The sequence below is a fragment of the Sturnus vulgaris genome, chromosome 3 (genome assembly GCF_052056855.1).
Source record: "Sturnus vulgaris isolate bStuVul1 chromosome 3, bStuVul1.hap1, whole genome shotgun sequence".
Classification (NCBI taxonomy): Eukaryota; Metazoa; Chordata; class Aves; order Passeriformes; family Sturnidae; genus Sturnus; species Sturnus vulgaris.
The window spans coordinates 110430251-110442666 of NC_142245.1; the positions used below are offsets into that span (position 1 = coordinate 110430251).

At 40.1% G+C, this 12416-nt stretch overlaps 1 protein-coding gene across 1 annotated transcript; it reads right to left on the minus strand.

Annotated features, from left to right (window-relative positions):
* Window positions 1-860: 860 nt before the first annotated feature.
* On the minus strand, window positions 861-10045 carry LOC106851154 (cytochrome P450 2K1-like). Its single transcript, XM_014872918.2, has 9 exons — window positions 9608-10045; window positions 7858-8020; window positions 6581-6730; window positions 5095-5255; window positions 4272-4445; window positions 3528-3669; window positions 2661-2845; window positions 2435-2576; window positions 861-1163 (listed from the first exon to the last, which is right to left on the minus strand). The coding sequence occupies exons 1-9, from the start codon at window positions 9863-9865 to the stop codon at window positions 976-978; spliced, it is 1563 nt and encodes a 520-aa protein (XP_014728404.1). The 5' UTR covers window positions 9866-10045; the 3' UTR covers window positions 861-975.
* Window positions 10046-12416: the final 2371 nt, after the last annotated feature.

The following is a 12416-nucleotide window of genomic DNA, read 5'->3' on the forward strand; positions in this document are numbered from 1 at the left end:
CCTGACACTGGGTGATTTTTGATAGGCTGGCTGTGGTGTTATTACTTTGGGATTGTTATGCACACATAAACAGGGCAGCATGAACCAGGGAACATAAATCCAGACATTTAGGAGGTCTTAGCTCGACTTGACAGTGGATAGTCTTGGACAGAGTTGTAGAACGATCAGATGGCTGGTTTTGATGAGATTTGAGGCTTCTTCCAGAATGTTCACTGTTGATCTATGTGTGTGGATCTGTGACCACAGCTTTGTGAAACTTCCTGAAACTTCAATTTCACAAACCTTGGCTTTAAGTAGGGAAGACATTTTCCCGTGTGTATGCTTTATTTACTGAGTTTATCCATTTAAGGAATACTTGGGGAAGATCTTAATGATCCTCTGGATTCAGGTCAACTTGGCTTCAAGTTTTTCTTCAGCAGTGATCTACAATAAGTACAGAGCTGTGATTTCTTTGCATATGGCAATGGAAGTAGGAAGAAGAGCCAAGGGAAGAAGCTGTGCTGAGGCACTGAGAAATATCAGTATATCCAGCCCAGCTTCAAACCCAGCTGACTGCCAAGGTCAAACAGCCCTTCTGTTCTGACAGCCTGAACATCCCACATTTCTCTCCTTTTGCAACCTAAGCACAGCTTCGTGGTCCACATGTCTTTTGGGAAAAACCTGGACTTCTGAGCATTTTTTGGGATGTGCTTTCAACAAACACTCAGTGAAAATAGCAGCAAGAATAAGAAAGCTGACGGTCTGTAATATTTAGCCAAGATTAGGTGATCTAAGAGATTAATCCATGAGCCATCAATTACTTCACACTTCTGGTCCATTTCTGCCCTCTCCCAGTAAATAAAAAAAGAACACCACATTGGTTTAGAAGTACTGGAAACCTTAATTGAAATGTGGATTATTTTGGTCAAAGAATTAAGGAAACAGATGTCATGGAAAAATGATTTAAACATTTTAGAAGCACAATGAAGTAGAGCTCTAGGAACGTGCTACAGCACACATTTTATAGGGCTTGGGGATGATATTAAATGAAATGGCGGGGCTGAGGTCCAGGTCTGACTTGGAAACTCCAGGTGGAGGGTGGAAGTTGAACCTTTGCATGAGACTGGTGAAGAAGAGGAAAAGCTCCATTTTGGCAAGAGTTTCCCCAGCACAGATCCTCCGCCCTGGAACACAAAAGGACCACAAGAAAATCAGTGAGAGCTGTTTCTTCAGTATTGGAAGAAAAAAAAACCCTCTTTTATCAGCTCTTGCTTTGAAAAAGGTCAGTGGGAATCCAGAACATTTGAATGTTATATCCTAGGTATGAATAAAGAACACAATAGATTTTAAAAGTGTTGGGTACAAATTACCAGAGAAAGAATTTTGATCTTCTGAGGTATCATACCAAAGCCAGCTGGTGATGGTTTTTTATTTTCCTTTTTCTAAATGCTTGCAGTTAGAGAGAAATGTATGGAAATGTAGTCTGAATGCCTTCACTGCAGTTTTCAATAAAATCTGAATTTTTACTTCATTTTCACATTTTTCCTCTACTTAGCTCAATTTTTGGATCCCAAACCTCATGCTTTAGTCTAGGCTTTAGGTCTATTAGTCAAATCATAGGTAATTTTTTATATTAAAATTTGTCAGCAAAATCCTTGAAGATTCACAAATGCTGGCCAGAGTGGGACTGAGAAGCAAGGTGGAGGGGATATTCTATGGATATTCAAATGTGCTGTAAATATAAGTTCTGTCAATCCAGTATGTAGTAAACTGCCTTATTCATAGCATGATGATTCAAGGCCAGAACTAACAAAAACCTGAATTAAAATTTGGTTTTAACACCCCTGTGTGACAGAAAGTGGAAAATGGAGAGCTATTGCATGGTTGTGATATGAGATAAGCCCTCCAGGGATTGCCCAGACATGACACTCCCTGGATGTGCTTTCAGCTAGGACATCTAGAATTAGGTCTGGAAAAGAACACCTGGGAACTGGAAGTGTCATTAAAAAAAAAAAGTAAAATTATGGTGTACTGGATGGTGAGTATATACAAAGAGGGTTGATTAAAAAAATGGAGAGTGTTGTGGATATGATAAATTAATTATCCAGAGACTGATGTATGGGAACTTTAAAAGAGCAATTACAGAGCCTGCAAAGCAGGAGAAATGCCAGAGAAGGATCAGGTTTGGAATCCCATGATTTGGCAAGTGGTGCAGGTGTGTAAACTCAGGTGAATGTCACGCTCTGCGGAAGCCACAAAGGGCAAGCCCTTTCTGTCCTTTGATTTTACACAGAATTTGGGGGTTTCTGTGGCAACTCCTTTTTGTCACACTATATGAAATCTTGACCCAGCCAACATTTTTTGTGACTTTTTAAAAGGACATGGAAAAATGAAGCAGGACTTGCACAGAAACATCTTTGCTGTGTGTTCTGTGTAAATGTAAAAGAGAAAGCACCTGCTGAAAAAGGCAAGAAAGCATCTTTCTTCACAAATTTCCCATTGGCATCGAGGAAGTGCTCAGGGTAGAACATGTCTGGTTTCTCCCACTGCGAATGGTCTTTCAGGACTGTGGTCAGCAAAGGGATGATGTAGGTTCCCTGCAAAATAGGACAGAGGAATGTATTCCTGGACAAATTCAGACAGAAGAAATGTTAAAAGAAGCAATCCTGTAGGCATCTCACCTTGGGAATGAAATAGCCCTTGAGGGTAACATCTGCAGCAGTCTCATGGGGCAGATTCAGTGGCAGGATATTGGCGTACCTCTGAATTTCATGGATGACAGCATCTGTGTATGGCATCTGAGCTCGGTGCTCGATCCGCGGCGGGTTGGACCCTATCACTTGCTCTATCTCTTCTTGCACCTTTTCTGAAGAGAGAATCCACTCTAAGATACAAGGACTCATTCACTGAGACACAGTGTGCTTTACTAATGTGAAGTATAACACAGCTGGAGTACAAACCATACGTTCTCCAAAAATCTTTTTGTCCTTTCAGAAATATTGGGAGATGAACAGGACTGCAGTGTTTGATTGATTATTTAACAACAAGAAGCCTGAAGACTTTTTTTCTGCCATCTCTTCTGTCTAAAGATCCATGTTCTGCCCAATGAGTCTAAGCCCCCATTTGACTCCAAACAACCCTGTACCTTCAGCTGGAATGGAGATGCCAGACAAGGGCAACTCCATAAATCTTCTCAGGTCCCTAAACCTCAGTACAATCCGTTTAGTATCTGCACAGGCCTTTGGTTTATTGACAGTTTCTGAGGGAAACCTGGAACAATTTCATTGATCAACACAGGACAGCTCTTCACTTATTAATTAATGAAATTTCCCTAAGCAAAGGGCCTGGCCTGTAATGAACTCTGTGTCCTGCTGCTGGCCAACCAGTGTGACCCTCACTGGGTCTGATCCACAGAGCACAGAAGCAATAATTGGCTGGAAATCTCAGCTTTTTGTAATTTGGCTTATTAACAGATAGGTTGATTCTCCAGGTTCCTGTTTGGTCCCTAATACTCTGAGTGTAACATTATCTGTCATTAAATCACTTACTCTGGATTTCAGGGTACTTTAGCATCAGCAGAAAGCCCCAGTTCAGCGTGGTGGAAATTGTCTCAACACCAGCAGTAAACAAATTGCTCACCAGGCTTATCAAATTGTCATTATGGAAATACCCATTGGTAGTGGACTTCTCCTGAAAAAATCGATTGAGATGAAGGATGAAAACTCAAAGCTTTCCATGTGAAAATGCAATTTATGTAGATAAACATTTGCTAAGATAGAAACTCTGTATTTCAAAAAAGCATGAAAGACAAGGAAGAGCTTTGGGCTTGTGCCTGGAGGAGAGTGCTGGCATATCTTTGTATTTACTGAGACCATCTCAAAGGGAGCTGCCTTCCCCATGGCGAAGGTAACCCAGGCATATCAGAGACCCCAAATAAGTCCCAGTAAAGCCCAGGTAGTGATTCCATTCTGTAATGCATTATGTTTTCAAAAGAGCCAGAAGGGATGAGACAACAGAGAGAGCAGGTAAAAAGATGCAGCCTTGGTAAATACATTTATACAGTCTGAAGAAAATAAATAAGGATAAATATTCGCTGATTAAAAGAGGTTGGACCTTCAACAGTGTGAAGAATCTGTTCAATTCTACCACTTTGTCAACCACTTTGTCATATGTATTTTCTCAAAGACAGCTTCTCTAAAGAAATTCAGTTGTAATTGTAAAGAATGAAAGAAAATTGCAAGTGTCTTCACAGAACCATAAAAGATAGAATCAGCAAGAAAATTCTCAGTTACCTCCTGCTGTTTAACCAGGAAAGCATCAATAAAACTTCTTTGATCATTTTTGTCCAGGTTTTTGAGGTACTCTACAAAAGTAACTCGTAAAAAAGCATGGAATTCATCTCTGTTTCGGAGGATAGCCTTGTTTGCCCTTAGGAGGAATCCAAGGTATGGGAAGATATTGTACACCTGTGAGAGTGGAAGTTGTTAGAGAGAGTTGATCAGCCAGAGCTCTGAAAACACTACAGAAACAAATCAGCAACATTTGGCTTTCTTTACAAATACAAAGGCAAAAACCTAAGATTAATATTTTGGTTTTTGGAACGTGAAAAAGTGACTGGATGAACTTGTGGTAGAAAATTCATCAAGGACCACCGAACAGAATTAAAAATCTTGCCTCAAATTACTATTTTTCAGGAGTAGTGTAAGTGTCTGGCTCAAACAGCTTCAAGCTGCCACCAGGCAGATGGAAATTTTTTTATTGTTTTAACCAGCTCTTCCACTAGCATATTTTCTTTTCTTTTTGAAAACCTAGATAGACATAAATCAATCCAGGGTATGGCAGCATTGCCTGGAAGTATCCAAAGGTATTTTTCACTCACTAGCACTCTTCAAACTATATCTTAAATATGTTTTTGAAAGACTGGGGGCTTGATTGTTGACTTCATGATTCTCAAACTGTCTCTCAAGGCTTTTTCTTTGTCCAAGAAAGTGCTTTGTAAACCTATTATCTCTCAGAGTCTCAGATTTTCCTGTGTAATAGAAGAAACTGATCACAAGTGTTGCTATTTTCCTGTGGCATCCAGTGGAACAGAAACATAAATATGTGAATCCTTACCGTAACCACAGGTTTCCCAGCAAGCCTCATGTTTTCATTGGTCAGATTTACAAGTCTTATAAATCTGGAGTCTTTGTAGTCAAATCGTTTTCCAAGCAATATTGACACAATTATATTAGCAACTGCTGCATTAATTATTTTGCTGAAATCGACGGGATTTCCTAGACAAACAAGAGAATTTATTACATTATAATAAAGAGATGTAATTCGTAAATGTGGATTTACTGTTAAATATTACTATTTATTTGTTATGATTGATTGCTATTATTGATTATTATCTGTTTGAGTCTGAAAAACAGAGGCCTCTCTGAGTTCCTCAGAGAGAGATCAAAATGAAAGGTTTGAATTACAGTTTTTAGAGAAATTAAAGTATATTAAGCTACACATGCATGAAATAGAGATGTAAGTTTAAGTTTTAAGTAAGTTTAAGTAAGTAAGAATATGTTTTAAGTGCCTTAAAAAGTAAAAGCCCTAGACATCAGTGTCGAAAACAAATCTCAAAAATAAGTCCCAGTGAGAGCTCCAAAACATAGTTTTAAACATAATAAAAATATAATAAGAATATTGTTTACATTTTTCAGATAGAACAGATAGGCCATATGCATAGATTATACATAAACTTTCATACTAAAAAACTAGAATTCTAATAGGTTAAGAGGAAATGCTTCAGGTTCATGTTTTTAGCTCATTGGCTAATTTCTAAATAAGAATTCGTGCATTGGGGAGAGATCCTCTCTCTCCCTCTCTCACTCTTTCTTCCTCCACCATCATCATCATCACTACTACCACATGAAGAAGAGGAAGAAAAAAAGAAAAGAACAAAAAAAGAAAAGACCAGAGAGCATCTGCCTCTCGAGACTCTGTACCAGGCTGCAGCCTCAGTCTCTGCTCAGGACTCTGTACCAGGCTGCAGCTTCAGCCTTCTCGGGGCTTTGCACCAGGAGCTGCTTCTATTTCTAATCAGGACTTTACTTCTATTTGGGACTCTGTGCCAAAAGCTTTTAGCATGGACTTGAACACTTGGGACTCTTTGTTTTTTGAGACTGATGTACCTTTCCAATAAACAACTTAATAGCAACTAATAACTGCTCAGCTCTTCTAAAGAGAAGAACAAACCCGACAATTATCCCAGGTCAGATAACCAAACCAAGACACAAAAATGCCAGAGGAGCCAAATTCATCAAACTGACGTACATTTCATAAAAAGGTCTGGACTTGAGAAGGTTCAAAAAGCCTCTGCATACTTGGACAAAACCCTAGAGGTGGTGAGGTCCTGGCACAGGGTGCCCAGAGAAGCTGTGGCTGCCCCTGAATCCCTGGAAATGTCCAAGGCCAGGCTGGATGGGGCTTGGAGCAAGCTGGGATAATGGAAGGTGTCCCTGCCCGTGGCAGGGGTGGAACTGGATGAGCTTTAAGGTGCCTTTGACCCCAAACCAGTGTGTGACTGTGTGGTTGTGAAGGTTTGAAGAAGGAACAGTTCACCCACCCTGGTGCGAGGCGATGGTGTCTGCCAGGTGCCCGTACTCCTCCACAATCCGATCCTCAATGGCCTTTTTGCCCATCCCAAAGTCTCGCAAGGTTGTGAGGGCAAATCTTCTCATCACCTTCCAGTTTTCTCCATGAGCAAAAATAACCCCTGAGACCAAAACAACATTTCAGTGTGGCAGAAGATTTTAAATTCTTTTGTCGACATAGAATGGAGCTGTTTTGTAGCAGTCAGTTTTAAAACAAGTTAAATTGCATCCAGATTAGGAAAAACACAAGTTTGCCATAAGTATTTTCAATCCTCAGCAATAGGTTTATTACACAAGAAAAGGTTAAATATTTAAGGTTTATTTAATCAAATCTTAGAAAGAATATATATACTCAAAGACTCTTGTCACTGAAAGAAGGTGGATATTGGATATTGGATATTCGAGTTCAAACTGCTGGTCATTATAGTTTGGAAGTTGAATTGAACTGAGATCTCTGATGACTGCAGAAAAAAAATAAGTAGAAACAAATGTCTAAAAAATTAGGTAATGTCTTAAAACCTCTGCCTTCAGTTTTTTTCACTGCAATTGTTACATCATTTAACTGATGACCTCATCTATGAGTTTTTTCCCAAATGAAAAAATAAAGTGAAACATAAGCTTTTATGCAATAATATGATCAAAAGATGCAGCTGGTAAAATGTTCACAGAATTATTCCTGAATTTGTCCAAGGATCTTTGGAGATATAAATATGAAATTCTTATGCTAAATTAGAATGAGGTTTGAGTATGAAATTCTTATTTTGAAACCGAGCTCAGTAGACAGTATTCCCTTTTTAAAAATAATTCCACAGTTCTCTATGTGCTGCATGCTATCTATTGTCATATTCTGAATTTAAAAGCACTATTTACCCCTGAAATGACAGGCAACAATAGAATAGTAATTTCAGAAAAGTTGGTTCTACAATAAACTCAAAACCCCACAAGTCCAGAGCCATATCATGAGAGATAGAAATGCTTCTCTGGCAAGGCTGCCCTGTTCTAGATCCTGACACACTTGTGTCACTATCCATTCTCTGTTGCTGTGGTTATTTTTAGAGTTATGGTTGTTTTGTTGCCACTGTCAGTAGTTTTTAAGTTGAATAAGTGTGCTGAAGTCAATGAAATTGCTCCCTATTTCCAATGCCTTTTGTGATCTCTGATCCAAAGTGTTGTCCCAGCTCCTGCTTTGTCTATAAGAGAAAAAAAAGTGAGTAGGTCAAGCTGATAAGGAAAAATAAGACCAACTTACCATTTCCATTGGTCAAATCTTCAAAGAGTGGGATTTTAGGTCTCTCTGAAAATGCATCTGCCTGGTTTACCAGAGCTTCCTTCACTGTCTCATAGCCAGAAATCACTACAATTTTCCTGTGCCCCAGCTGAACACTGAAGACTGGACCATATTTTTTGGACAGCTGTCAGGAGAAGAGAAGAGTGATTTACAACTTTTACAGCCTAAAAAGAAATTAATGACCCTTTCCAGTGCTGCTTATTTTCCGGTCTTGTCTCTGGGTTACTAACATGGTAGATATTTTCCTGACTACAGGGAAAGACACTTGATTTAAATGATGGGAATGTGCCAGACATTGTGGTGGATAATGACTAAATGGCACAGTTAGGAGCAGAATTCCATTATGCTAAACTGAGCAGAAGTGTCAACAGCTGAAACTCCAAGTCAGCAAAGGATTGCACTGAGAGTTCTGTCTTCCCTCAGAAACCCTTCTAAATTCAATTTTTGACTCATGTTTTCACACTTATCTCTATACTCTTGTGTTTCTTTTGTGTACAGGCTACACCTGAACAACCTGTTCAACTGTTTGCTACCATTATTTTATTAGAAATAAATCAGTTTGTTTCCGGGCCAGGATTTAGCATTAGATACATTTTAACTTTTTATGCATGACTACATGCACCATGAATCTGCCTCAGAGACAATGTGGTACCTTTTTAGCTGGTACAGGTAGATTTATTTTTATGCAACTCGGTGTTCCTGATTCTTCTGACAACTGGAGGGAGGTTTCCTGACTGCACTCATTTTCTTGTGGGTTTGCAGAGAGAAACAGAAGGAATTTATTTAGCATCAAGATGCAAAATATTCAGCAAGTGGTAAGTTAGGACAGGCAGCTGAAATAACAGGAGCTGCGACCCATATCTGAATTATGCTCAAGTCAGAGAACCAATATCCAGCATCAGAAAGGAATCACTGAATTACAGCAGATACATGTTGGTTCTGTTGGCCTGAAAACAGATGGAACTTGCTTTTGTCAACACGATTGGGCTGTGTTGGAGAGCTACAGTCATTTCATATATTGCTCTAAGCAGTCTTTTGATTTGTGGGTACAGCATCCATACAGGTTTGTTGGTGCAAATATCCCTTTCAAAATCATCAGCAGGGAAGATGTGCAATTTTAATGTCTAAGCAGTAAAAACTCTAAGAAAGGAGTGGGTTCATAGAATTCTTCTGACTCAAAGTCAGAAAAGCCCTGCAATAAACTAGTCAAAGAAAGCATTAGAAGAAAATGGAAAGATTTATTATTTTGGCAAAGGTTGGCCCTGAATATTAAGAGTATATAGTTATATCTTCAGCTTTTGGGGAAGAAGAGAGGAAAGGGAGATGAGAACATTAATAAATCAGTGAAGCCAAGATGCTGCAGTCACAGCTCCAGGTACATCAATAATCAGTGGAAAGCAGAGAGGTTTACACCACATATCAAAATCATTCCTTATTCAGTTGTCTTTTTCTAAAAATTACCAGAAAACTAAGGTGGACGTTTGCTATCAATTTAAAAATTGTTGAAGGCTGAAACCTGGATGCATGAAGAAAATATTACAGTAAAAAACCCACGCTGCATTCAACATTTTCTGCTCAAATAACCATCTCTGGGTCCCTTGCTAAAGGCTCATTCATGGATGCAGTACATTGGGTGCAATAGGAGAAATTCTCTGGCATCTTGGACTGTGGGGCTTGGTTGATAGGACCAATAGAAGAGAAAAATGAGTACCTGTAGATAAGTCCTGTAGGGTCTCTTCAAGTCAAACAAAAGAAGGTTTCCAATTATAGGTAATGGTCTTGGACCTGGAGGAAAATTCTGTCCTCGGTTGCTGTTCCAGAAACCTGCTGTTTTCAAAATGGAGAGAAAAGCCAGGATAGACACTAAAACAATGGAAGTGCTGCTATTCCAGAAACTTAATGTTTTCGAAATGAATAGAAAAGCCAGGATGAACACAAAACCAATGGAAGTGCTGCTGTTCCAGCCCATCTCTATTCAGCCAAGTATTTGCCACAGAAGAGAAAACAGAAAATGTGGACCCTGGATCTCTGTCCTCCTGAAATATTTTCGCTTGAGAGGCTCTTGGGTTAGTCCATAAACCTCTTTTCCAGGGAAGGATATGTTTTAATTGCAGCTGGTGACTTGTTCTCTTCCCGTGTGCTTCCTAATGAATCCTCAGAAGGGTACAGGGGTATATAAGTGTGTGCTAACTGGGTGAAAGTGGGGGTCACTCTGTAAGTGTGAAAGTCCAAGAATATGGGTAACTGCAGGTCATCAACCTGACATTTGATATAAAGGCCATAAATCCTGCACACTCTCCAGGTTACTGATTAATCATGTTTTTACCTTTAGCACAGATATCCTCGATACCCTTGAGAAATCAAAATTCCACTACCCAGAGGTGTAGCGCACAGATTTATTATTTTAAAGTGTGCAATGTATGAATGCGAGACTCACAAGCTGAGAGCAAAGGAATCTGTTTGTTGCAGAGTTCAGGCAGTACTTATACATTTACTGTGAGAATCTCTGTCCAGTTCTTCACACGCAACCCGGCTGCAGGCCTCTAATAAATCTGTTGGCCTGACAGTCTATTATTCTTCTCAAGGTTTGCAGGCTTCGAGGAAATAGGACGCCTTTCCTGTTTTCAGATTGTGTGTAATCTGCTTTCTCCCATGCTTCCCAGGGCTTTTCAGGCCTGCTGTTTCCTCACAAAACTGTTTATGGGTGGCATAACTTTGATTCCATTGAATTCATTGGGAATTTGAAATCACAGAATCACAGAATTATGTCTGAATTTGTCTGGTCCAATCCCCCTTTCAAGCTGGGCCACCAAGAGTCACATGCCCCAGCCTATGTTCTGACAGTTTTTGAGTATCTCCAAGGACCTAAAAAATTATATGATCCTAAGGAGGGAGACTCCACATCTCCTGGGCAACCTATTGCCTCTCACAATACAAAAGTGTTTCCTGATGTTCAGAGGGAACCTTCTGTGTTTCAGTGTGTGCCCATGGCATCTGGTTCTGAGGCACACACTGAGAAAAGTCTGGCTCTGACTCATTTGATCCTTCCCCAGGGGTTTAAACTAAATAAATCAGAGCCCCCTGAGACTTCCCTCCTCTAGGTTAAACTCCCACCTCTCTCTGTTTCCTCATGTAAGAGATGTTCCAATCACTCCAACATCTTTGTGGCCCTTTGCTGGATGCTCTCCAGTCTGCCCATATCTCATTGGTGCTGGGAATCCCAGAACTGGACACAACACTGGGAAGAAATGTCCTCTGTTGGCTGGGGAAAGGGGGATGAGGTCCAGACTAACTCAGGAGTCTCAGAGTCTGAGACACTGAACAGCAGAGGAGGAGGTGTTGAAAGAAGAAGCCAAGGGGAAGACTGGACAGAAAAGTTGAGTCACAGCACACAGAGCAGTGTTGGGAAGAATTTTTTAGTAGAAATCTAGAACACTAAATGGCGTGTGGCCTTGAAGCCAGAACCTGAAGCTTGTGTGAGGTGAAGTGCCTCAAGGCTGAGCCCTCATCCTTCTCTCCCAAAAAGTGTCAGAGGCCCTGCAGAGACATGACCAGAGGCAGAGGAGAGGAGGGAATGGGGGAATTCCCCAGGGAATGGAGGTGCAGAGACCTAGAGGAAAAGAGCCCTGGAAGTGTCTGGGAGCCTGGGAGAGAGGCTGGAGCAAGCCTGCTCTTGGCTTGGCTCACCCTGAGCCTGCTGCTGTCCCCAGGGGCTCTGAAGGACAGACCAGGACATTTCACCTACCTGGACGGTGTCCTGGAAAAAGTCCAGGGACAGTGTCTAGCTGTGCTTCAGTTGGCTTGATTCTACTTCATCTTTCCAGAGTGGGTAAAAAGGCACTGAAAATGTCAAGTTTTCCGCATATATAGAATTTAACTAATAGCAAGGAACTGAGAGGAGGTTGAAAGGTGAACATTTTGCAGGAGGCTGCAGAAGAACAGGAAAAGATCTCCTTTGGCAAGAGGAGACATTTTGTTAATATGTTTTAAGAAAAGGTTGATCCCAGTAAGTCAAAAAGAAGACATCCCCAATAAATGTCAAACAAATACAGCTGGTCACCTGATCATTCAATTAATGCTTTTATTCAGCAATAGATTTGAGCACAAATCTTAAAAGAAATTTTGTAAGCAAATATTCAGCCAATGGCTTTCAAATAGATTTTCTTTTCAGTAATGAAATACAAAGGTACTTCTCTAACAGAGGTAGGAATGGAGAACTATAAGACAGACTCCAAAGCTCTGGTCACCCACTGGTATTCTGAAAAGGGCTGACAGTAAGCTTGACCTTTGGTTAGTTTAAGGAATATATCATTAAAGTTTTTACTCATTAAAAAAACAAGCACACAATACCTTACGTAAGCTCTTTTAATGTAAAAACAAGTCCAAGTGAGAACAAAGGTAATACACAAAGGGTTGCATGGTTGTTGGAAGGGATAAAACATTGCCAGTCCTTTATGAGAAAGAAAATAAATGCTGATGATTGTGAGCCTCAAATTTAAAGTAGTTGTACTTTAACTTTT